The sequence below is a fragment of the Camellia sinensis genome, chromosome 5 (assembly GCF_055761805.1).
Source record: "Camellia sinensis isolate YWXY chromosome 5, ASM5576180v1, whole genome shotgun sequence".
In the NCBI taxonomy this organism is placed as follows: Eukaryota; Viridiplantae; Streptophyta; class Magnoliopsida; order Ericales; family Theaceae; genus Camellia; species Camellia sinensis.
Window position 1 is genome coordinate 107,469,505 of NC_138965.1, and position 27,970 is coordinate 107,497,474.

Consider the following 27,970-nt stretch of genomic DNA (forward strand, 5'->3'; position numbering starts at 1 on the left):
TATTGTGTGGCACTGTCATTTTAAGGACGGGAGTGGTAGATAGAGTCATGATAATTACAAATGTAGCTATTTATGTACCCATTAACATACATTATATTTGTTTGTCTATGTGCTGCGCCCTTGACCTGATAAGAGCCTTTATCCTTTCACAATCCCAAACTTTGGGGAAGGTATATAGGTAATTTGAAAATCTTCATTAGCTAGATTTTTTTGAAAATATACAATTCAATCCATGAAGATTGAAAAGAATCAGTGAAGCCTAAGGATTTGTTGTATTAAGTTGAGTTGATTCGATTTTTTTGAAAATATACAATTCAATCCATGGAGGTTGAAAAAATCAGTGAATCCTAAGGATTTGTTGTATTAAGTTGAGTTGAGTTGATTTGATTTTGATCTTCTCCTATAAACCTTGCTGATTTTATGTTTCTCTTGACAATATGTTGGATATGGAACTGAGGGAAGCATGCTGATCCTCCAAACCTGCTTGGATCACCTGAATATTGATGGGAAGCATTTGAAGAATACACAATTGGAACCAATATTTGGTTCAATTATTAAATTTATGTTGGATAAACCGAATTTCAATACAGTGCTCTGTGAGTCCCTAATAAGTATAGAGATCAATGAATATTTTCTGGAAAATCTCGCTAATGCTTTACACTTGTCAACACCTGAGACGCCCCACCCAGATTGTTTAGGTTGAAGCTTCCATATAGAGAGGTAGCTGTACACATCTTGTAGCTGTACACATCTTCTCCAAGCTCCCATTTGGCATGAACTGATACACTAAAGCTTTGAAAAATCGATTCTTTGCTGTCTTACCTTCAACCTGTTCGACAAAATGCCTAAGTGAACTTCTGTCACTGAGAAGTCACAAGATGATTAAGGAGAAAGAGAGAGAGAGACAGAGGGACAAAGAGAGAGACAGAGAGGGCAGCAAGCTATCAATGAAGAAGGGCAAACTAGCTTAAGAGCAAATTAGCCAAGAGTAAATCAAAATGTAAATCTGCTAAGTGCAAATCAACCAAGGTCTCCTTGATGGGGTTTGATAATTAGGGGGATGCTCAAATATCTACCGATGAGATGCCTGATGTACTCCCCTGCAGGTCTACACGTATCTGAGTAGCCCCCAAATCTCTCATATCTGGAGATTTTGTGGGACCATGGCAAAGGCTCTCGAATGAAAACAAAAGGGGATTAAGGGATGTGGAATCGGAGGATAGCTCAATCGAGTGTGATTGTGTCGGTCTATGTTTGTGTGGAAATCTTGGTACACCACGGTTGCAAATGAATGTGGAAATGCAAGCCTCAACTGAGCAATCATCAAAGCAGCACCAAATACCTAATGCATGGAACACACCAACTAGAGTGCTAATTGATCTTGAGCAGTGGCCAAATATGGACGTTGTTTCCCCATTGGCGGCAAATGAAATGATAATGTCAAAGAAACTTGGCTCACCCAATGCTGACCAAAGGAGAGAAGTAATTGATACCAAGCAACAGAAGAGTGTTGAAAATGTGCGAGCTTGTAGTAATGAAGATTTAGCTGAACTACATATGGAAGACACACAATATGGCAAGGATGAATGTCTTGATGGTGATACAACTGCTATATTAGGTAAGCCTTTACAAGCTTGGAGCTCTTTACTTAAAGAAGAGATTAACAAGGTGTCAAAAATGAAGTATAAAGTAGGTGCCCATAAGATTGAGAACCTAGTAGATGACGTGTACAATGTCCCTATAGAGATCTCAAAAAAAGGCTTTTCTTATTGGGAAAATGCCTTGGTTGGATACTTCATTGATAAAAGATTCTCTTTCCATTATGTGAAAACTTGGGCAGAGAAACTTTGGGAAAATTTGCTTGAGGATGTTGTCTCTATTGATAATGTGTTTTTTATTTTTAAAGTGAAGTGTAGAGGCTATAGACAAAATTTGGAAGATGGCCCCTATTACATTGGGGCTAGATTGATTGTTGTTAAAAAATGGCAACCTGGACTAAAACTAACAAAGTGTGAATTTTCGAGTGTGCCGTTGTGGGTGAAGTTGTATAATGTTCCTTTGGAGCTTTGGACTGAAGAAGGTTTGGGTTACATTGCTAGCATCATGGGAACTCCTCTTTATTTGGATGAGCCTACGTTCAAGAGAAGCAGACTTACGTTTGCGAGAATATATATTGAAGTGCCAGCAAATAAAGAGATCCCTAAGTCTTTCAAAATAAATCTTGGTTATGGTGACCCATATGAGATTCAAGTTGAGGTTCCATGGAAGCCTCAAAGGTGTGATGGTTGTAAGACTTTTGGTCATACCACTAATTTGTGTCCTCAGAAGCCAAAGACCTTGAACCCTCCATCTCCCAAACAAGAGTGGAGAGTCAAGGAGACTAACATATAAGTTCCAACCAAATGGGAAGTGGTGAAGAAAAAAGGGAGAGATGGTGGGCAAGGTTCAACGACAGTGATAAACAAAGAGGCAGAGATGCAGTGTTTCACCCCATCAACATCTAATGCTTTTGATGTCCTTGAATCATGTAATATGGGAGAGTTGGGAAATGGAGAATTAAATCAAGAGTTGTTGTGTCAAACAAAGAGCCTACAAAGTAGAGGGGGTCCATCTCCAAGTGATCCCATTAATGAGGAGACTACAAAGGAGGATAACAGAAGAAAACTCAAAGCGAAACTTCATTACTTGAAGAGTGTTAGAGGGAAATTTTGAATCCTTTGTTGTGTTTGGTGTTTTTGTCGTCTATAGGCTTAGTTTGTTTCTTTTGAGGGAGTAGTTTATTTCTATGTTTATGTATGTTCTCCCTACAAAGGATGTGTATTGAACTTCATTGTATATCTATCTTTTTTGGTTATAATATGACTTACTTATCCAAAAAAAAAACACCTGAGAAAATTGGAATTGGTCTTGCTTTGTCAGATTCAGAAAATCCTGACATCAGAATGTGTGGTAAGTTCCTATACCCCTGTCCGCTCCCCTCCTTGAAAAAAAGACAAGAAGTGAAGCCACATGTGCTTCATTTTATTAATCTATTGGTTTTTTTTTTCTCCTTTTTGTTAGTTTTGTACATTTGCTGCTTTTCAATATGGATGTTAACCGTGCACTTCTTTCTAGGGAAGAACTTCTGCATGGTTCAGATTGGGGAACTTTTTGCCAATCCTGTGTGTGTTAATTCTACTGAGAAAATTCAAAATATTTTTATGTTTCTTCATTGATCTGAGGGCCTGTCCAAGCACGTGGATTCATTTATGCAGATGTTATCTTTAGTGCAATTGAAAAAGGGTGACCACTTTATTTTAGCTCCATTGTTTTCAGATGAATTGCATGAGGCAACCTTCTTGAGGTATTAATTGTGTTTGTTTTTCCTCTGGAAACAGCTATGCTATTAGTTTTATGCTTGTTCTGTTAATTAATGTATCCTGTTTTAAGGTCATCATTTGCCTTGTTGCTCGTCTTGTTTGCTCCAGGAGCTTGGATTTGTTTGAAGGCGATGAGAATGATTTTGATGCTGTTCTAGCAGAAATGGAGAAGGAGATGAGCATGTCTGATATAATGAAGGAATTGGGCTATGGATGCACAGTTAATGTCTCACAGTGCGTGGAGATGTTATCTCTTTTTTTGCCGCTGACTGAAATCACTGTTTCTAGGATACTTGGCACAATTGCCCGCACCCATGCTGGGCTTGAGGACAATCAGAATGCATTTTCGACTTTCTGTTATGCTCTTGGTACTGACAGTTCGTCTGATCTGCCATTGATGTGCTCATGGAATATTGATGTCCTTATTGATTCAATCAAGCAGCATGTGAGTTTTTTTTTCATATCATTCTGTATCTTGCTTTATTTATTTTTATCTTGCTGCATATGCAATTTGGTAAAGTGCATTCCTTGTTTCTAATTATAAATGTTGAAGTACAGGCTCCTGAAACCAACTGGATAAGTGTTTTTGAAAACCTAGATCATGAGGGATTCTACTTCCCTAATGAGGCAGCATTTTCCTTTTTTATGTCCGTTTATAAACATGCATGCCAGGTTTGTTTCATACATGAATTTAATTAATTACATGTATGTAAAATATGTTTTATCTGATTTTTATGTGGATAGAGGGAACTTCTTGTTTGTACAAAACATTGAAACATTGGGGTATGATAGAATATCACCCCCTATTTATAAATGAAGATTAGGGTTTACAAGAAACACAATTACAAGATGATCCCTGAGGGCATAAACTGATTATAGACCCTAGTGTAACTTTCGGCTAATAAAATATGCTAACACTTTCGGCTAATATAATATGCTAACACTCCCCCTCAAGCTGGTGCGAAGATATCTCTCATGCCCAGCTTGCCTAATATTTCATGAAATGGTTTATTCCCAATCCCCTTGGTGAGAATGTCAGCAAGTTGTTCACCAGACTGGACAAAAGGAGTACAAATGGTACCACTAGTGAATTTCTCCTTAATGAAGTGGCGATCAATTTCAACATGTTTTGTCCTGTCATGTTGAACTGGATTGTGAGCGATGTTGATGGCGGCCTTATTGTCACAGTATAACCGCATGGAGTCCGTCTGATCAATACCTAGATCACTCAACAATAATTTGATCCATAAAAGTTCACACACACCTTGTGCCATAGCTCTAAACTCAGCTTCTGCACTTGACCTGGCAACCACATTCTGTTTCTTACTCCTCCAAGTAACTAGGTTGCCGCCAACAAATGTGCAATACCCTGAAGTTGATCTCCTATCAGTTACTGACCCAGCCCAGTCAGCATCTGTATAGGCTTCTACACGAAGATGATCATACTTTGAAAAATACAGACCCTTACCAGGAGCAGACTTCAAATACCTCAAGATTCTCATGACAGCCTCAAAGTGAATCTGATGAGGAGCATGCATAAACTGACTAACTACACTGACAGCAACAGCATTATCAGGACGGGAGTGAGATAGGTAAATGAGCTTACCCACTAATCGTTGATAGCTCCCCCTATCCACAACTTCTCCTCCTTCATCATCCCCCAATTTCTGATTGGGTTCCAGTGGGGTGGCACATGCCTTGCAGCCAAGCATCCCAGTTTCCTTCAACAGGTCAAGCACATATTTTCTTTGTGAGATAAATATCCCATCCTTAGAGCGAGCAACTTCAATTCCCAGAAAATACTTCAAGCTTCCCAAGTCTTTGATTTCAAACTCTTGAGCTAAATATTTCTTCAACAGAGGTATTTCTCCACTATCATTGCCTGTAAGAACTATGTCATCTACATAAACAATAAGTGCTGTAGTCTTACCGCGTGAGGAATGTTTCACAAACAATGTGTGATCTGCCTGACTTTGTTTGAAGCCATATTTAACCATAGCCTGAGTGAATCTCTCAAACCAAGCCCTTGGAGACTGTTTGAGACCATATAATGACTTCCGAAGTTTGCATACTTTGCCTTCTGTTTGATGATCCTCAAAACCCGGAGGAATGCCCATATATACTTCTTCTTCGAGGTCACCATGGAGAAAAGCATTCTTGACATCAAACTGATAAAGCGGCCAATCTAGATTAGCTGCTAGAGAGAGAAGTACTCTGACTGAATTCATTTTAGCCACGAGTGCGAAGGTCTCCTGATAATCAATGCCATATGTCTGAGTAAAACCTTTTGCCACAGGTCTTGCCTTGTAACGCTCAATAGACCCATCTGCTTTGTGTTTCACAGTATATACCCATTTACATCCCACAGGTCGTTTGCCTGTAGGTAACTCAGTCAATTCCCAAGTGCCATTCTTCCTAAGTGCTTTCATTTCCTCAATCATGGCTAGTTTCCACTCAGAGGTAGCAAGACTATCCTGAAAATGGTTAGGAATGCTAACAGAGGAAATATTGGACACAAACGCTCTATATGAGGCTGACAAATGAGAGTATGATACAAACTGTGAGATAGGATGTTGAGTACAAGATCTCACACCCTTCCTCTTGGCAATAGGAACATCAAGATCAATGGACTCAAGAGATTCAAAGTTACCTAGACTCTTATCAGAAGCAGGAGATGGCAGTGGAGTAGCAGAGACGGTCCCGTGTATCCAGTTAACTTGTTTTCTGTCTATGTCCCGGACATAACATGCCCGTCCTTATTCTTGGTGACAGTGGGTTCTATAGTCCCAGTAGAAGAGGGGGGTGCAAGAACAACTGGGTCCACCATAGGAAGCACAGTAGTAGAGGGTGGTACAAGAACAACTGGTTCCACCATAGGAGGCACAGGACTCACTTCACACCAAGGCTCCCCCGGAAATGAGGACGGTGACACCGGAGAGGACAAGAAATAGGACTGGGACTCAAAGAAAGTGACATCCATGGACACAAACCACTTACGAGAAGAAGGGTGGTAACATTTATACCCCTTTTGAGTAGGAGAGTAACCAAGGAAAACACACTTGAGGGAGCGAGGGTCCAACTTACCACGAGAGGGAGAATGATCATGGACAAAACAGACACAACCAAATATTTTGGGAGGAATAGAAAATAAGGACGGAGAACCGAAGAGGACGTGAAGCGGAGCCTGTTTGTTCAAGACCTGGGTAGGGAGACGATTAATGAGATGGGCAGCGGTGAGAACAGCGTCGCCCCAATAGGGCCGAGGCACATGCATAAAAAAACACATGCACCAAGCCATGTCAAGAAGATGCCGATTCTTGCGTTCGGCCACCCCATTTTGTTGAGGGGTATTGGTGCAAGAGGTCTGATGGATAATGCCATGAGTAGAGAAATATTGTCCTAACCCAGAAGCTGTGTATTCCCCGCCATTATCAGAACGAAATATTTTGATAGTGGCCCCAAACTGAGTACAAATCATCTTATGAAAAGTGCGAAACACAGAGAAAACCTCACTCTTATCTTTCATGAGATACACCCAAGTAGCACGAGAAAAATCATCAATAAATGTAACAAACCAGCGATGACCTTTCACAGACAGAACATGAGAGGGACCCCAAACATCATAATGTATTAATGAAAAAGGAACGAAGCTTTTATTCAAACTGGGAGCAAAAGAAGCTCTATGTTGTTTTCCAAGTTGACAAGACTCACAAAGAAAGTCAGACACATGATGATTTGCGAAACTAGAAGGAAATAAATGCTTAAGTAAATGAAATGAGGGATGCCCAAGACGCCGATGCCACAGCCATAAATCAGCGGGGGTAGTAGAAGACGTGGTGGAAGAATAAGCAAGTTTGTCTGGTTGATCTAGGAAGTAGAGACCATTTTCTGCACTACCACTGCCAATCGTCCTCCTCGTGACAAGGTCCTGAAAAAGACAATGATCAGGAAAAAACGTCACACTACAATTCAAATCCTGGGTAAGACGACTTAAGGATAACAGATTAACAGAAAACTTGGGAACATGGAGAACAGAAGATAGATGTATGGTAGGAGTGACTTGGACTAAACCTTTTCCAGAAATGGAAAAAACAGTACCATCGGCAATCCTAACTTTGTCCTGACCTAAAGAGGGCTTATAGACAGAGAAAAGATCAGAAGAGCCAGACATATGATCTGAGGCACCAGAATCAATAATCCAAGGCAAAGATGTATGACACAGGAAAGCACAAGGAGAAGATGCTAAGTTACCTGAGCGGGCAAAGGACGAGGAAGCGGTACTGAGAGCAGTAGAAGATCGGCGGTCCAACAATTGGCGCAAAGCATCCTCCAGCTCAGTATCAGAAGCTTGGGTAACAGAAGTAGAATTAGAATCAAGGGTATCAACGGCACTAGACTGATGAGCCCGGGAATAGGAACCACGTCCTCTAGATGGGCCTGACCGACCTCCTCGAGAACCAGACCGATCACCTCGACCCCCGGATGGAGTCCCATGAAGCTTCCAACACGTCTCATGAGTATGCCGCGGCTTCTTGCAATAATCACAGAAGACAGACTCCTTAGCAACAGACGGAGGAGGCAGGCTGAGGCCATCTCGAGGAGTAGATAGTAATGCGGAACGGTCAGTAGAGACAGAGGACATCATAGCAGACCGGCGACTCTCCTCATTTTGTACATAGGCAAATGCCTCCTGAAGTGAAGGAAGAGTGTCCATACTCAGAACTCGACCCCTAACGGGATCATACTCCACATTTAGGCCGGCCAAAAATTTAAAGACCCGTTCCCGTGCGATGAACTTCTTGTACCCGACAGAATCAGTAGGGCAAACGGGTTTATAGTCTTCCAGGTGGTCAAGGCGTTTCCAGCCGTTGGTGAGGAAAGTGAAGTACTGAAGAACAGTCTGCTCCCCCTGAAGTGAGCTCTCAATAGAGCGGCGCAACTCAAATGCCTGTGAAAAATTCCCTTTGCGGGAATAGGTAACAGCCACAGCCTCCCAAACGTCCTGGGTAGTCTCCATAGACAAGTAGCTCTCACCAAGTTCTGGAACCATCGAATGGATAAGCCAACTCATAATCAAAGAGTTGGTAATCTCCCATTGGTCATAATCTGAGTCAGTGGTACTAGGTGCCTGTATCCTGCCATCAACATACCCCATCTTCCCTCTGCTCTTCAAGAACATAGTCAAACTTTGAGACCATGCGAGGTAGTTCTGACCATTAAATAGAGAGGTGGTGATTTTCAGATTGGGGTTCTCAGTCATGGTAGTAGGTAGAATAGGACTCTCGCTCTTTGGTGTTTGAGAAGAAGGGGACACACTGGTGGAATCTGTCATGGATACAATACTACCGAACCCGCAACAAAACTAGTGGCAATCACAAACCCAGAAGGGAGATAACAGGCACAATGCTCACTACAAAGACATTAAGAAACCATTTTGTTTTTTTTTTGTTTTTTTTTTATTTATTATATATATATATTGATTTATTTATGTATACATGTTACTTATATATAAATATATATATTAGGCTAGATTTATATATATATCAGGATAGATATATATAGTTATATATACTTGGGTAAGAGATCAGAGGACGACGAGGGGGGGGTGGAGACGAGCGACGAAGGGGATGAGTGACGAAGACGACAGAGGACGACGAGGGTGATGGAGACGAGCGACGAACCGCTGGAGGAGCTGAGATCGACGAGCTGAGGAGCTGAGATCGACGAGTGACGAAGCTGAGACGGAGACGAAGACGAAGCAGAATGACGACGGTGGCTGAAGATCGACCCAGCAGATGATCCAACTAGGTATGTTTTGAATCCTAACCCTAGAGGTGAAGCTCTGATACCATGAAGCTTGGGTACCCAGCTTGGGGTATGATAGAATATCACCTCCTATTTATAAATGAAGATTAGGGTTTACAAGAAACACAATTACAAGATGATCCCTGAGGGCATAAAATGATTACAGACCCTAGTGTAACTTTCGGCTAATAAAATATGCTAACACTTTCGGCTAATATAATATGCTAACACCATTCCCACTCCATGCTATTTGTGGGTCTGTTTGGAAGAATACTGAGGGCCAGCTATCTTTTCTTAAGAATGCCGTTGCAGTGCCACCCGAAGTATTTACCTTTGCAAATGCTGGGAGGCAACTGGTATGATATTCTTAATCATAATTGTCAAATCGGGATTTGTATCGTGAATCGAAATGGCCTTGTACCGAATTGCGAATCGAATTGAATCGTGAATCATAAAGATTCGGTCATTTTTTCTAAATTACTTAAAAACATATATCTATACATTTAGATGTTAAATAGCTCTTATGAATATAAAATATTTAGACTTGAATCAACAAAAATGTTATTTTGAATGATAATCACGTAGTTTAATAGGTAAGAAGTTAACAAAGGTTTTCATATAAGATCACAATCTTATCTTTTATTCTTTTTTAGATATTTTTTATCAACTATTCTTAATAAAGATAATAACTAAATAGACAAATTATCAATTTCTAAAGTAACAATAATTAACAACGATATTGATATTTGGACAATAAACATATATACTTTTCTAAGTAACAGTGAGCAAATAATAAGAAAGAATTATTTAGAATATTTTATTTAAAGTCAAAAACATTTTAAAAGGTATAACTAACGTCACACATGTAATATTCAATTTAATAAAATAGCAATAGATAATTCATAGTGTAACTTTAATCTTAAACATCTTTAGAAGATATATTACGATATTTTGAAGGGAAAAAAAAATGAGAAGAAATGTTAAAAATATGTTGGGTCTGACTGAATCTGATTGGATCTTATCAAAAACTCCACGATCACTAAAATAACAATAAATCATGTATATATGTTGGTTATTTTGATATTAAACGTTATTAGAAGCTCTATTATGTCATTTTCACTAAAAAGATGGGGAAAAAACAAGTTGAAAATATGTTGGACATAATAATTTCAAAAATTGCATGAATCGTAAGAAGTGAATCGAATCGTGAATCGTGCGATTCACTAGAGATTCATTTCCAAAATAGATTCACTCATAGATTCGTATCGATTTTGCAAAAATTGCAAATCGAATCGCGAATCGAATCGTGAATCAAATCGCGAACCGTAAGATTTTGATAACAAAGTTCTTAATATCCAGGTCTTACTAGTAATTTGCTGTTTCTGAGTGATCCAACTAATCAAACTACTCTTGCAGGCATATGTTGATGCTGTGCATGGTCTTAAATTTCAACCTGGACATGCAAATCATGCATGGCTATGTCTTGATCTTTTGGAGGTGTTGTGTCTGCTAGCTGAGAGAGGTCATGCAAGTGCTGTTCAATCAATGCTTAAGCATCCTCTTGAGCACTGCCCTGAAGTCTTGCTTCTTGGAATGGCCCACATTAATGTAATGTAAATGGACATTTCTTTTTAATGTTTTGGTGTTTTCCTTTTGATTTGATAAAACTTTTTGTTTTAACTGCAGACTGCTTATAACTTCCTCCAATACGAAGTGTCTTCGATTGTTTTCGCCAAGAAACTTAAAAATAGCACAGGGAGTGGTATGGTTCTTCATCTCTGGCATGTTAACCCTAACCTTTTGGTGCAGAGTTTTTTAGATGCTCGCAATATTGATCCAGACGATATAAGTAGAGTTTTGGACATCTGCCAGGAGCTTAAGGTAAAAACTTAAAGTGCACTTTGAGTAAAATTTCGTAATAAGGCAATAAGGTTGAATATGGAGAGATAATAGAGACAGAAAAGAACACAATAGGTTTAATTTGGTTTGGCCAATATTGGCCTATGTTCACACACACAAAGCCTTATGGGTTACATCTTTCATTCCCTCAACTTGATACTCTTGTTTACATGATACACCATATATATAGAGTGGGGGATACAATCAAATCACTTCAGTTAAAGGATTGAAAGTAATCAAAGATACAAAAAATCATAAAAAACACAAATCATGGGATCTCTATATATTCTGATATCTTTCGTATCTTCTAACATCTTTAACAATATAATCTTAGGCCAAGTTTGGCTACCCAAAATAAGTACACACTTTTTATCTTTTTATCTTTTTTCCATCACATCACCTCTCTACTTTTCTGCACATCTTTTCGTAAAAAGACAAAAAGTACACTTATTTAGGTCATCTCAAACAATCCCTTATTTTCAACACTCTCCCTCAAGTTGGAACACGGAACGGTTGAAATGAAGTGTCAACTCGAAAATAGGGTGATCATAACAAACAACTACAATTAAGTTGTTGAAAAACGACAACAATTGTAATAACTCTCCTTAATGACCACTTCGGAGAACATAGGCAAGGAATCAACATTTTGCAACAAAGAAATGTGCATAGAATCAGTCATGCTGGCAACAAGAGAAACCAGCCGAGGGAGAAAGCAAAAAGGCCGGAAAATGCCATATCACAACAAATGCTACCAAATACACTGGTAGTCCAAAACAAAAAAAGAAACAATTATGTGCTTACCACATTAGCATAGGGACCCTAAAAGGATAAAAAAGTAACTGAAACACTCGGCATATCACGGGATAATGCTACCAAACACACTGGCAGCCCCAAAACAAGTAAAAACCATAGAGTTTGCTTACCACATCAGTCAACTAGTGGTCAACACAAGGAAAAGGCAAAAACACATTGATAACAAAAAATATGGAGTGAGAAAGCACTCTAGAGCAATGTTTTAAAAACCGGACCGATGAGCGAATCGGAAAAGTGATTGGGTGGACGGATCACTGGTTCAAATGTCGGGTTGAATCGGAATCGAATCGTAATGTCGTAATTATTTTATGAATATTTTTATAATTTAAAAATAAATAAAATACATTCATTTAAAATATTTTTATAATTTAATATATATATTCATCAAACATATATGTTTATATATGTTTTTATATTAATATTGTTTGTAAAAATATTAATTATACATGTGTTTGAGAGAAATCAGTTTGAATACAGTTAATATCAGAGTGGAAATTCATACTTTTTGGAGCTTGCGGTGTTGGGTTTAAGTCTCTTTAGCATATACTTTTTTCAATATTGGACCAAACATAGCAAACTGGTTCAGTTTGCTTCAACTTGCACTTTTAGGGGCTTATGAGCAGAATAATAGTAGTATGCTTCAGATTCTTAAGTCAAGTGATAGCTCAAAGAAAATAGGTGGTTCTGTTGTAGGCCATAGGTATATACGTAGAGATAGAAGGCAGGGTCATGACAGATTATTTGCAGATTATTTTGCTGTAAATCCAGTGTATTCACCTATAATATTTCGGAGACGTTTTCGAATGCGTCGTCCTTTGTATCTGCGAATTTTGAATGCAATCCAAGCACACAATTCATATTTTGTTCAAAAACAAGATGCAGCTCATGTAGTTGGATTATCTCCCCTACAAAAAATGACTTCAGCGATGAGAATATTGTCATATGGTGTCGCAGCAGATGCAGTTGATGATTACATGCGTATCGGAGAAAGCACTGCAATTCAAAGTTTACAACAATTTTGTAATTCAGTGATTGAAATCTTTGGAGTACAATATTTGAGATCTCAGACACCAACTGACATTGCTAGATTACTTGCTATTGGGGAGGTTCGGGGATTTCCTGGTATGTTGGGAAGTTTAGATTGCATGCATTGGGAGTGGAAAAATTGTCCAAAGGCATGGCAAGGTCAATATGTAGGCCATCAAAAAAAGCTAACCATTATTCTTGAAGCAGTAGCATCTTATGACTTATGGATTTGGCATGCATTTTTTGGAATGCCTGGCTCACACAATGACTTGAATGTGTTGGACTGATCGCCTTTGTTTTCTGATCTTGCGCAAGGTAAAGCTCCCCCTGTCCATTACACTATTAATGGACATAGTTACGATATGGGTTATTACCTTGCTGATGGTATATACCCTTAATGGGCAACACTGGTTCAAACAATTTCTTCTCCCTAAGGAGCAAAGAGACAACATTTTGCAATGATGTAAGAGTCTGCCAGGAAAGATGTAGAGCGGGCATTCGGAGTCCTTCAATCTCGATTCTCAATTATAGGTGGTGCTGTACGTTTTTGGGATTCGAAAATGCTTGCCAACATAATAAAGACTTGCATTATATTACATAATATGATTGTCGAAAATGAGAGGGAGGAGCACCTTGATTTCGATTATGAAATTTCATCAACGAACACACCAGTGCAACTTTCCTCTACTCCTACCAATGACTTCCAATCATTTTTGTCTCGTCATTTAGGTATTAGAGATAAGAATGCATATCATGCCCTCTGTAATGATTTAGTAGAACACATGTGGCATCTTCATGGTGAACGCTAAATTCACCACATCAACTTTATGTAATTTTGTTTATAGTTTTGGAATGGAAGGTTGTCTTGTTTATAATCTTTATTATCATGCACTATATTAACTAAGTAATTCAGAAGTTATGTGGTGATGTGGTGTTGTAATGATCCAATCTTTAATATTCAGAATTGTTCTGTGTTCAATTCATGAGAATTACAAATGATAATAATCATGTCTTAATCAGTTACAAATGATAATACCACATAAAGTTAATAATCATGTCTTAAATTCTGTGTTGAATTCAGTATTGATGTGCCACAAATGATAATACCACATCCATTTATGCACGTTTAATAATCATGTCTTAAATGATAATTTCATAATAATGTCTTAAATTACTGATGTTCATGTGTATAATCATAATGTCTTAAATTACTGATGTTCATGTGCATAATCATAATGTCTTACATTACTGTTGTTGATCTGCATAATCATAATTTAATGATAATGTCTTAAATTACATTATGTCTTAATGATAATGATAATGATAATGATAGTGTCTTAATGATAATGATTATGTCTTAATGATAATGTCTTAATGATAACTGAGACAATAATTTAATGATAATGATAATTTAATGATAATCATAATTTAATTTAATGATAATGTTCATGTGCATATTCAAATTTATTAATGTGCCATTCATTTACTGATGTTGATCTTGCCATTCATTTATTGTCTCAGTTAAAATGCATTCAACATACAAAGTGCAAAAATATTTAATAATGTAGAAATTCATGTAGTCAGTGGATAAATGCAATCCACCTACATTCATGGCCTACTACAGACACTGCATACGTTTGAACCACCTACCATTCATTAATTCAACAATACCTACCATTCATTGAATTCATTCCACCTACCATGCCTCAGTTTACACACACCACGGTTGTTGAGTATTAATTTCCTCACCACCTACAAACTTGTCATCAAAAAATTCACTCCATTCACTGAATACCTCTGCCCACAGATTGCCTCTATAAGAACACATTCACTGTATTCCCTCCACCACCACCTTCAAATTTGGCTTAACCAAATTGTAATCCCAAACTCTACATATTTGTGAATCCACATAATCAGCAAGGCAAACCATCATAGGTAGGAAATCCAACATCAGTAGGAACAGGAACAAGAAGGCAGCATCCCAAAACAGAACAAGGCAGCAGAACAACAAAACAACAAGGAACAGGTAGGTTGCAGGCACGGGTCAACCGGTTGGTCAACCGGCCCTTTGTTAATTTTTCTTTTTTTTTTTGCCTTTCAGTGTGCATGCTTTATTTGTTCAACTTTATGTTTTATTTGTTCAACTTTAACCTTCTCAAGAGCATAAAATTCATGTTTTAATCAAACTACATCCATGTTCAATATTTTAAAAATTAACTTTTGTGAAACAGAACACATTTACTTTACTGGCATATGATGATTTTTAGTTTCAGTATGCACTTCTGAACAACAAACACTGCATAACATGAAGTAAAAATTAATGTGCCATTAAGCACACACCAATTAGTATGCACTTCAGTATAAAAATGACATGAAGTAAAAACACTTTCATATGCATTCTAATATTAAAATAGTATAATATAAAAATTAATGTGCCATTCTAAGCATACACCAATTACTGCATAACATGAAGTAAAAACACTGCATAAAAATGCTTTTCATTTCAGTATGCACTTTATTAGTATGCATTTTTCATTAGTATGCAAAACCAATTAGTATGCATACTAAATGCTTTCATGTTTTTCCATTGTAATATGTATTGTAATATTAAAACTACATTCATTTCAATTCTAAGTTCATTTTAAGTTCATGTTTGAATTCTATATTTATATTCAGCATAACACCAGAAAAACACCACGCCAACTGTAATTCAGCTTTTATATGTAACACATATTCATTAAAATTGAACAGATATTGACATCATGCCTAGAACTAAAAGAGCGAGACCACAAGTTGGTGAAAGTTCCAACCCTCCACGACGCCAAGAACAGCAGCCTCAAAATCAGTCATATCCTACTGATGATTTTCTCAGTGAAAGTCATGAATTAGCCTTTTCAAACTTCTCCAGCCGACCTATTGTAATAGGGAGGAGGGTAAATTTGCCACCTCAATATGATGCACTATTAGTTGGTAAACTTGAAGCAATGGGGTGGCTAAATTTAATTAATTTACCCCAAAAGGTATATCCACGACTAGTATCTCTTTTTTATGTTCACCTAAGAGGTACTTAGGAAGAAAATGGAAATTTTACTCTTTTGTCATATGTGAAAGGAAAGGGTATACAGTTTGATGTTACTACTTTGGCAAGCATTATTGGAGTTGAGGTAGGTGATGAAAATATCCATTTTCAGAGTGAGGCTGAGTTAGTTGATATTGTTGGTAATGCTACTGATGCATATACTACTATATGTGAGAACAGATTTACTGGAACTAGTCTATCAGCAAGACATTTAAAACCTCATCTTCGGATTCTCCACCGGTGGATTGTAGAAAATGTCACTCCGAAAAAAGGGCATCATGATGCGGTCCCATATTTTAATGGCTATTTGTTATACTATTTTGAAGTTGGCCATAAGTTAGATTTGTGTTACATAATTATGAAAGAAATGATGTTCGCAAATCAAGGTCAATTCACGGGCCGGTCATTACTGTTTGGGGCACTCTTGACAAAAATTTTCAAACATTTTAGGGTTCGCCTTGTAAATGAAATGGAGATGAAAATCTGTTCACCCATTAATCAGAATACAGTGACCCGTGCTGGTGCAGCTGCCAATTTAATGGGAAGTGTTAATGCTACAGAAGATTCAGAAGATGAAGTCCCACTAGATGATGCTTCAGAAGCTCCTCCTGCCAATGTGATGCCACCAACTGAACAACCTCAATATTGGACTGAGTTTTTGGCCATGGAAGAACAACGTTATAATCAACGCGTTCAATGGGAACATCAACGCGTTCAATGGGAACATCATATGGCTAACCAAGTCAATTCGTTGGGTACTCAGTTTGATACATTTGCCACTGCGCAGAACTCATTAATTGAACAATTTGGTGAGTTCCGTTTGGACATTGAAAGACGTCATGACGTGGCAAACAATCGCATAGATAGGATTGAATATCGCGTAAATGACATATACCATCACTACTTCCCTCCTCCATCACCACCAGATAATGACTGTTGATCTATGTGACATTATGTATTTGCTATGTTTTGTATTTTGTTATTTTAACAACCTTTTGTTGGGTCAATTTCTTTTATAAATGTAGTGGTTTTGTCATATTATCTGATATAAAATTCTCTGTTAGTTTTTCACTTACATTGCCTTGGTAATACATGTGCACCATCTTTTCGAGCTTCACTGATGCCATGTTAGTTGAATTTTATTAATGTTTCTGATTACTTCAATTTGTATGAAAATTTCTGGAAGGTGTAATGGTAACCAAAGAAAAGAAGAAATGATGTATTTATATGTAAGTATTTATCTGTAACATTGTATATACATGTACAACATATTCTTATTTGAGAAAGCAGACAGAGGAGATTCATTGAGATCAAGATAAGAAGCAGATTGAATGAAGGGTGAAATTCTAAAACCTACTTTTATATTTTTCTTTCTTTTAAAGTGACATTACAACACTGTTTATGAAACAGAATCGGGAAAGGCATATATAAAAGTTAAAACTGAAGTTGATGAGAACACTAGCATCAAGAAGATATGCATCACCTAATTCAAGTGAGAATGTAAAAATCAGTGTTGCCCTAGTATCAAGAAGATATGCATCACACTAGCATAAAGAACACTAGCATTACTTAACCCAAGAACAAAACCCATTGAGATAGTTGTAGGGAATTGTAGAAGAAAAAAAAAAATAGGAGGCCCTTATCTGACATATGCATTGTAAGAATTTCAGTCATGATTAATAGTTATCAATTAGGCTTTTTTGTTTTTATCAATCAATATGGTATCCAAAGTAGCAGCAGAGAATAGAACTCGACCATCTCAAGAAACAAAAACCTAGAACAAATTAATAATAATGTCTTAATTTTAGAGAAATGGAAAAGGCAAGTGAGACATTTCACATAATTTTACACAATTTTTCCGTTTCCTTTTGCAATAGATGAAACCAATAGATGAAACCCAGTAATACAGAACCTTTCAAGGCAATCTATTAGTTGTTCGAAATAAAATCTGTCGTTGAAGATTTTCGCAGTACGCCCTTTGCATAGGATTTAAAATTGTCATGTTCATTGACATTATTTTATGATCTTCATTTCGTTGTTCTCTTTCATTCATCATAGATAGGAGTTTTAGTTGTTCCTCCCTATCTTCGGCCCTTCTTTGCTGCTCTGCAGCTTTCTGCTCACGGTCGATCGCCTTTTGTTCATCTCGCTCAATAGTTCTAGCGGAGATAGTTGATAACACTTCAACAATTTTGGATTGGTTGGCAGTCATTTCATCAAATCTACTATCATGCGTTGTTTGATTCTTCAACTTCTCTTCGGCTGCCTTAGTACCAATTGGTCATGTTGATGTATTAGATGGTTGTTCGTGCACCGCATTATTCTGGTTGGATTGAAATGCATCAGATTCTCCGTTTGGTGGATTCGAACATGGATAAGCATGTTGCGTGCTTCTTTGGGATTGTGTTCGAAATTCATCCCACTTACAACTTCGGCGCAAAATATCCCAATATGTATCAAATGTGAAGTGTTTTTTTCTGTATTGCATGATACATCCGCTTCGCTTCAACGACCTACAAAAAAAATTACAAAAATTTTAATAACAAGTATACATTTAGAAAAGAAATTTGATACTTAATAACACAAATAAATTTTACCATGTCTGCCTCAGTTGTTCCACTTTGTTGCCTCAATTGAATTTGTTCAAGAAAACAACAGAATTTATTAATTGCCTTTTGCATGCCAGACCAACGGTGAGACAAAGAAATACGGTTTCGATTTGATTCACTGCTCAATTGTGAATTAAAATATAGCCATAGTTTGACTATTACCAGTAATGGGATCTTGAGAGACTGCTAACCAAAATTTACATAAAGTTTCATCTTCTATAATTGTAAACAATTTACCACGAGAAACATGAGAAGTTTCTGAAATAAAATGATTATCACTGTTCTGCGTGTTCTGCTCTCGTGAAGTTTCCAACATAAAATTAATATCACTGTTGTGCTCCAACATTTGTGATTCTTCAAACATTTCAAAATCTTCCATATTTTGGAAAAAATACAGTACATACAATATCTAAGTTACTGAAAAATATTAGAATGATATACACTCATCCTCAGAATCAGATAATTTAATCAGATAATATAAATTAAAGTTTCAAGAGAAAAAAATTTCTAAATGACACGGAAGAAACAAAATTCACAACATACAATGTAATGCTGTTCTGAAAATAAAATGCTCTGTCAGCTTGATATACAAAACAGATATATTTTATAGAACACATCATCAACGGTAAATTTTCAAAATACTTTGTCCATCCAATGGTAAATTATTGAAACGGCTAGTTGTAAAATATGTATATATGAGATAACAATTTCAATTATATTTTCAAGGGAATTTAAATTTATATCACCCTTCAAATTATTCTAATTCCACAAAATAACCTATCTCAAACCAAGCCTAAGCTGTTCAAACCAGTTCAAACCAAGCGGTCCAAACCATTGATCAGACCGGTTGACCGGTTGGTCAATCGGTCGAGCAACCAGCTGGTTGACCGGTTCAACTCCAACGGTCACGCCACAGGCCAGTTCAAACCAACCAGTTCAAACAGTTCAAACCCGTCGCAGTTCAAACACGTCGCAGAATTGATGAACCGGTTGGTCAACTGGCCAGGCAACCGGCTGGTTGACCGGTTCAGCTCTTCCAACGGTCAGGAACAGTAATTTGGTAAAATTTGCAGCTTATTCTCAGTTTGATGATTTTTTTGTTGAATTCTCATTTTGATATCAATTTGGTGAAATGGTTGGAGCATCAAAAAGTGTTTTTTTCACCAAAATTTAAATTTGATGCCAAGTTTGGTTCACCGTTGGAGATGGTCTTACAGAATGTTAATTTGATGGTACCTCAAATTCTTCCAGACCTCATTCTCTTGGCCTGCTTTTTCAATAAAAAATAACTGGGAAACTTGGGGGATGGATTGGAAAATTTTCTCATTAGAAATTGGATTTGAAGCTGGAGGGTCAACTAAATATTTTGTAGTAATCATTTCCTGCTGGAACATGTGTTTTCTGTAGGTTTCAGTACTGTTTGCAGAATGGTATAGGATATGTGAACTTGCCGGTGCAAATGATTCAGCTTGTGCCCATTATGTTTTACAATTGCAGCAAAGTGGATTGCTGAAAGGGGATGATTTGTCAGATCGGTTTTTCCGCTGTCTCACTGTAAATTTTCTTCTTTGAAGTTATATCCACAGTGTTATAGTCTGAGTTCTGAATTCCTCTTCCCTCCCTATTCTCTCTTATTTTTTTTAACTCAGGAACTTTCTGTGTCACATTGCCTATCTTCTGAGGTGATTAGTTCTGGTACTCTGCAATCACCTCAACAAGTCCAGTCCCTCTCTTTCCTTGCTATTGATATCTATTCAAAACTTGTCTTGTCGATCATAAAGGTAGATATCTATTTCCCTCTGGATATATAATATGGTTTTCTTTTTCACATTTATTATTCATGGCTTGGCTTTTCATGTTGTAAATTGCTAGTTTTTCCCTGTGGACCAGTGATCAAGCAAACTCTCTCTTTTGCCCAAGGTTCGAGTCCCAACTGAATAGTTATATCAGTTATTTTGTTGCTTATCTAGGAGCAGTGCTTTTTCAAGAGTGTTTGGTATTTTACAGGTTCTGGCAGTGACTGTGAGGTTCATTCAGAAAGATGCAGAGGAGAGGAAAGCATCTTTTAATCCAAGGCCATATTTCAGGTTGTTCATTAATTGGCTAATGGACCTGGGTTCCATGGAAGTCTTTGAGGGTGCAAACTTTCAGGTATGTTGTTTCTGTATTAGCTTTGTTCATTGTTTGTCTCCATTAAGTAACTAATCTTGGTTGTGTATTTTCAGGTTTTGACAGCTTTTGCAAATGCATTTCATGCTCTACAGCCCCTTAAAATTCCTGGATTTAGGTTTGTTTATAACTTGCTTCATTTTATCTACAATAAAGATTCATTTTGTGGTTTTCAAATCCCAGATTGGGATCTTGATTGAGTGCTTATCAATTTCGTAAGCAGTGGGCAGCTATGTTTTAGTTGCTGCTTTTGTTGGAGATATTGTTTGGCCTTTTTGGTTAATTTGCTAAATAGTTTCCTAAGTAACTGTTATCTGCCTGTTGAACACATAACTTGCCTCGTTCACATTGAAGTTCACTGGGTTAAGCATTTTGTTGTGCGTGTTTAGAAGATATATATTTGCCATAACTAATGCATTATTGTGTTGACTTGGTAGTACTGAATTTTAGAGTAATTGCTGATGTCAAAGGTGCTATATTATTACACCCTAGTCATAATGTCTTGTTTTGCAAATATAATTTAAAAAGCTGTAGGAATTTTTGGGAACTCTTGTACCCAATATGATGATTGCTCTTTTTAGATCTATTTGACCAGATATTTTGATCCCTTTAGAGCATCTCCATTGGTGTAGTATTTTTTGTGCTATTTTAGTGCAGCAAGTACACTTAATATAGATTTGCTAAAAGCTGCTCCACTAACATGTAGTATTTAGGCTTGTTTTGGGAAGAACTAAAAAAGCCAAAAAGTCACTAAAAAGGTCAAAAAGCCAAAGAACTATACAAAAAAGTCAGATTATCTTTTCTCTCTACTTTTTGCACATTTTTCGTAAAAAATCAAAAAATCATCCCAAACATACTAATTTTTTTCACCTCATATTTTAGCCAAAAAGTTATTAAAATAGTCTATTCTCAAACCAACCCTTGTGCCAGCGCAAGGGCTCCAATGTAGTATTTTCAATGTTAAAAGTTGTTTTTTTTTCCCACTACCTATTATCAACTACCATCGCTTACTGTTAATTTAAGTCGATGTTCCAAAATAAATGAAAGGTGTATTAAATAAAATAAGCAAAATACATAATCATGAAAATCATGAAGGGCGCCCTTTACAATCGGAGTTTTTTGAGCGTGCTATTTCATAAAAGCTTGTTATCAATAACGTAAAAATGAGATTTATGCTGAATCTACACCAACTTCAATTGAATCTTGATTGGAGTCCAGAATTTTGGTGAGGGTTTTAATTGTTATTAAATTAAGGAGGATATGTGACGATTTCAGTAGTTAGGGTTTCAATTTCTCTGTTGTTGGATTAATAATGACATAATAAATTAGTGATAAATTAGACTCTAATTATAATGGTATAGATGTAATTTTTATTAAAATAAACTGGTCAAAGGTGTAGTATAAAATATCATTGTGGCACAGGAAATAGCACTCTGCTTTTTTAGCACAACGTACTACACTGCGGGAGTGAGTGTTTATGTCGTGCTGTGCTCTATTTTAGCACTGCTACACCTAAATACTGCACCACTGGAATTGCTTTTACATTCTATATTTTAAGTTAATTCCACTAGTTAAAAATATTAGATTTGGTTGTAACAACCATTGTTTTTGTTGAAGTGAAATAGATCTAGATTTGGGAGAATTTTGTTTGTGAATATGCTTTGATGAAGTTCCTTACTTGTTACACACAGCTAACTTGATTAAAATGATTTCAGCTTTGCATGGCTTGAGCTGGTGAGTCACAGGAGTTTCATGCCAAAATTGCTTGCTGGAAATGCTCAGAAGGGATGGCCATATATGCAGCGCTTGCTGGTTGACTTATTTCAATTCCTGGAGTCATTCTTGAGGAATGCTGAACTTGCAGAGCCGGTTTGCCTCTTTTCCTTAATTGGTTATTTTTTTTTACTTTGCCTCCTAATATTACCCGTGGCTTATTGCACCTTGTGTCCTGTTTTAAAACTCCTACAGGTTCATTTTCTGTACAAAGGCACACTAAGGGTGTTGCTAGTGCTACTTCATGATTACCCTGAGTTCCTCTGCGATTATCATTTCAGCTTGTGCAATGTCATTCCTCTGAGCTGCATACAGATGCGGAACATAATCCTCAGTGCATTCCCCCGTAATATGAGGCTACCAGACCCATCTACTCCAAATTTAAAGGTTTCTCATAGAGCATAATTGACTACTTGTAAATTCTTTAATGATTTTAATTAATCGCAAAATTAACTGTTCTTTTCTATTTGTGTAGATTGATCTGCTAGCAGAGATTAGTCAATCTCCGCATATTCTCTCCGAGGTTGATGCGGCTCTTAAAGCAAAGCAGATTAAGGGTGATGTAGATGAGTATCTGCGGGTATCTGGATTTCGTCTGTTTACATTTGGCCCCCGAGCAACCCACATATGATTAAGAACAATGAAGATGGATTTTTTGTGTTCCTCTCTTTTCTTATAATATGGAGTTAATTTTTTTGTTCCCTTTATTCATCTCATGCTGTTGGTCTTTTCCTTTCTAAATTTATGTGCAGACGAGACAGCAGGGGTCTTCATTTTTAACTGAATTGAAGCAGAAACTGCTGCTTCCACCTAACGATGCTGCTCTGGCTGGGACACGGTAAAATGTACCATTGATCAATTCCCTTGTGCTTTATGTTGGAATGCAGGTGTGTTCTTGAATATCTCTACTTTTTCATTATGCAATAGTGGTAATTGCAATGAGAGAATATACAACTAGAATGATAATAAATCCTTCCAATAGAAAGTACATCAAAATAAACAAAACTAAAATGCACTGTCCAGAGCAAAAGGAGGCTATGCAAATGCCACCCTTATAATCCATAGAGGCTGTGAGACTTTTGTTTTCTTTTATGGTAAATTCTATTGACATAAAATTCATACAAAGAATTTCACAAAAATGATGTGATAATGCTATTATTGTAAATAAATCCATCTTCAATGGTGTTTTATTTTAGGGTGAAAGATTCACAACGAGTCACATCATTATGTATGAAAATTATGTATGAATTGTTTGTTTGTATAACATTACTCTTCTTTTATTTTTGAAAAATTCCCATCTTAAATTATTAATTACACCATATATGTAATGTGTGCATATTGTCATTTGTTTCAACAAATAATAAATTTAGTTTTGGGTAAATTACCAATAGATCCTACTTTTGAGACTTATTACGCATTAAGTTTGATAAATTTATCAGTCTCAGTCTCTCTTATTTTTATGAATAAATTTACAGTGATAAATTTATCAGTCAGTACCTGTGGATAAATAAGTCTAGTTAATAGAACTGATTGGTAAGTACCCCATGATTTTTCTTCAAAAATATTTGTTCTAAACTATCTTTAATTTGGAAAACCTTTTAATGGAACTCTCCAGTCTCAACTCATTGTGAGCAATTACATGTCAGGCTTGCTATGTTTATCTTGATGTAGAATATGTAGAAGAGAGGAAGAAACACTCGAATGATGGCCACAACCTATTCTTATTTAATATTATCTCCAAAACTGAATAATACAAACTAAAGCCTAATATTTTTCACGGATTAGAAATCACTTCCAGCAGGCTAAATTATAGGTCAGATGAGAGATTTCATGTTCGGGAAAACAAGGTTCAATAATCTTATTTTTTGTAAATCCCTTCTCAAATAATTAGGACTCTTTTATCATCAATAAGTGGATGGGACAAAATTAAATGCCAAATTTTGAAATGTCTAATGATATTTTTTCAACAACCTCGTATTTTTCTAGAAACCTCTTTAGTTTCATATTATTTTGAAGCCCCTGACTTACAATATTTTATTTATGAATTGCTAATTTGCATGTTTTTAAGTTTTGATTTAATCACTTGTCCGCATGTGGGGTTCTCTCTTTCTAGGTGACTTGTGGGTTCTTTTCCTGTATTTTACATCCCCTTTCTTGACACTCATATTTTGGCACCATTCCATAGGCTATACAGCAGCTGCAGGCGAGAACTCCTCCTCATGGACAGTCAATGGCCAGTTGCGTTCCATTAGCTGTGTTCTTAGTTGGTGCTGCCTTGGATATCTTCCAGACTTTAATAATGGATCTTGATACTGAGGGGCACTACCTCTTTTTGAATGCGTTTACTAACCAACTACGTTATCCAAACAATCATACGCATTATTTTTCCTTCATCCTTCTTTACCTATTTGCCGAATCAAACCAGGTTAGCAAGACTTCTCTATTACTAATCATACACAAACACACGCATGGTGATTTTTTTTTTTTCTTAAAAAAGTAGAGGATATGTACACAGTGATGCATGTATTGTAAAATATAGTGACGGGCACAGATATGGACACAAACACTGACACAAGACACGGCGATTTAAAAAAAAAGGATACGATACGACAAAAAAATACTTTTATTTGCTGAATATAAATTTAGGGTACAGAAATATAGAAGGCACCAATGTGTATGTGGGTGTATTTTTATCTTTATTTTTTCACTTTCTTCTGTCTTTATTTTCATATATTTTACTTTCACCTCAAATTAACTCTCTAATTATAAAAAATAATCACAGGACATGCATGTCCATTAAGTGTTCCCAAAGTGTCCTATAAAAAATAAATAATTAGAAAATTGGCATGCCGTGTAGCCTGTCTGACATGTGGACAAGTGTCCCTGTTTGTGTCCCATACGTGGTCAACACCGACACGGAACCTGAAGTGTCAGTGCTTCCTAGTGTAAAATTCAAGATTATCTTGTTGGGACACCTCAAAGACTTTAGCATTGTTGTTTCCACGTCATCCATCCATCAAATGAGGATATTATTGTACTGACCCGTCTTTTACGGAAATTCACTTTTATGCTGAGCAGGAAGAACGCGGATCCTCGGCCGCCCTACCCGCCAGCCCTACCCGGCAGCCCCCAAAACGACGTCGTTTTGGGGGTTTTTGTTTTGTTTTTTTTTTTTCTTTTCTTCTTCGTCTTCGTTCTGCCGTTTCTCTCTCTTCGAACCAGAGGGGAGGGAGAGAGAGAAGAGGGAGGAAGGAGGAGGGAGGAGGCTGCGAGCTCGCCATCGCAGCTCGTCGCCTCGCCGCCGGCCGTCGCAGCCGTCCGATCGTCGCTCGATCCGGATCGTCGCAGCAGTTGCACCGCCGTCGCCGCAGCTGCACCGCCTCGCCTCCGCCTCCTCCTCCTCCTCCCCCACTGGTTATGGCCCCCTCCAGTCCGGCCCTTCCCTCCCTCCTCCTCCTCCTCCTCCTTCCTCCCTCTTCCTCTCCTCCCTCCCCTCTGGTCTGGTTTCGAAGAGAGAGAAAGCCAGACGAAGACGAAAAAGAAAAGAAAAAAAAAAAAAAAAAAAACCCCCCCAAAACGACGTCGTTTTGGGGGGCTGCCGGGTAGGGCGGCCGAGAATCCGGACTCGAGCAGGAAATCATTCAGGAGCAAATCACAAGAGTTCTATTGGAGCGCCTGATTGTTAACCCACCTCGAGTCCGGATCTTCTGCCGTGGTCTCCTGCGGTGGTCCCTGCGGTGTCCCAAAACAACGTCGTTTTGGGGCAAGTTTTCAAAAAAAAAGAAAAAAAAAAAAAGAAAGTGGAGGCCAGAACCAGAGGAAGAACCAAATCTAAGAGGAAGAACACCTCTGGATATTATCATGTAATCTCCAAAAAGTGCGATTCAAACACCCATTCAAACATTCAAACAACCAAATCTAAGAGGAAGAACACCTTTGTTTTTTTTTTTCTCTCTCTCTTTCTTCCTTTTCCTTTTGAACCTGTTTTCTTCTCTCATTTGAAAAGGCCAAGTGTAAAACAGAACAAAACAAACCCACCCTTCAAACCCAATCATCTATATATATATATACACACACGTATGTATACATATGTATATATATAGGATCATTTTGACCAAGTGTAAAACAGAACAAAACAAACCCACCCTTCAAACCCAATCATCTATATATATATATATATATGCACACACGTATGTATACATATGTATATATATAGGATCATTTTTGTTTTTTTTTGTTTTCCCCTGACCTCTCAAAGGTTTGTGAGCTCTCATGAGCAAAATATAAAACAAACCCAGTAACAAAAACTAAAAGAAATTAAGAAAAATTAAACCAAAACCTCACTAAATTGAACAAAATCAAAGAGAACCCATGAAAAACAGAGTTATTTGAAGGGCAGAGAGAATCTTATAGCACTAGACATTTGTTCATGTATATTGTTGTATGTGTGTATATATATATATATATACTCTTCGATTTTTGAAGAACAATAGTGAATTTCTGCAGATCATCAACATCAACAAAAAAAAAAAAAAAAATTCTGCAGATCCAGATCATCAACATCAACAAAAAAAAAAAAGAAAATTATCTTATAGCACTAGACATTTGTTCATGTATATTGTTGTATGTGTATATATATATATATATACTCTTTGATTTTTGAAGAACAATAGTGAATTTCTGCAGATCATCAACATCAACAAAAAAAAAAAAAAACTCTGCAGATCCAGATCATCAACATCAACAAAAAAAAAAAAAATTTTGTTCATCAACAAGGTTTGCCCTTCATCTTCAGTTTTGAACATCATCATCACCTTCAACATCATCATCATCATCATCTTCATCATCTTCATCATCTTCATCAACAATCAAATCCAGATCTACTGGAAAGGGCGACCGATCACCGACATCACCGACCCCGATCACCAAATCGAAGATGAAGAGAGAGAAAATCAAGAGAGATTTTTGTGATTTCAGACCCCAAGATCCCTAAGGAGGCACCTTAGTCACTCGTTCTTCAACATCATGACTTTCTCTCTCGCCATACATCGAATCGGCACCGTCGTTCTTGTCTTCTTTCTTCGTCCCCTTCTCTTCTCTGGTTCTGTTTTGTTTTTTTTGTTTTTTTTTTCTTTTGAAATTTTGCCCCAAAACGACGTCGTTTTGGGGCATGGCAGGAAAGTATGACAGGAAAGTATGGCAGAGGATCCGGACTCGATAGTGCACTATCTGTTGTCTGTAAATTGTATTTTACAAAGTTGGTTTGTGTTTTTATTGTCAAAAAGCAGAATCCTAGATACAACTTCCGGAGCCGGTCGTTTACAAGGTGTGCACCAGAGATTGAGAAACTCTTTGAATCGGTCTCAAGATCATGTGGTGGCCTAAAACCTGTGGATGAAAGCATGGTCTCAGGTGGGATATCCGACGACATGCACTAA

At 37.2% G+C, this 27,970-nt stretch overlaps 1 protein-coding gene across 1 annotated transcript; it reads left to right on the forward strand.

Moving 5' to 3' along the window:
* The first annotated feature begins 436 nt into the window (after positions 1-436).
* Positions 437-27,970, forward strand: LOC114308741 (uncharacterized). Its single transcript, XM_082871969.1, is given in 22 exon segments — positions 437-2,949; positions 3,115-3,343; positions 3,468-3,804; positions 3,918-4,052; positions 9,392-9,520; positions 10,581-10,772; positions 10,851-11,049; positions 12,486-12,998; positions 15,654-15,922; positions 16,028-16,861; positions 19,998-20,144; positions 20,240-20,371; positions 20,463-20,510; positions 20,598-20,741; positions 20,816-20,877; positions 22,475-22,628; positions 22,728-22,919; positions 23,008-23,112; positions 23,285-23,419; positions 24,718-24,957; positions 26,166-26,228; positions 27,821-27,970. Coding segments are annotated over 22 exon segments (4,563 nt in total). The 5' UTR covers positions 437-2,795.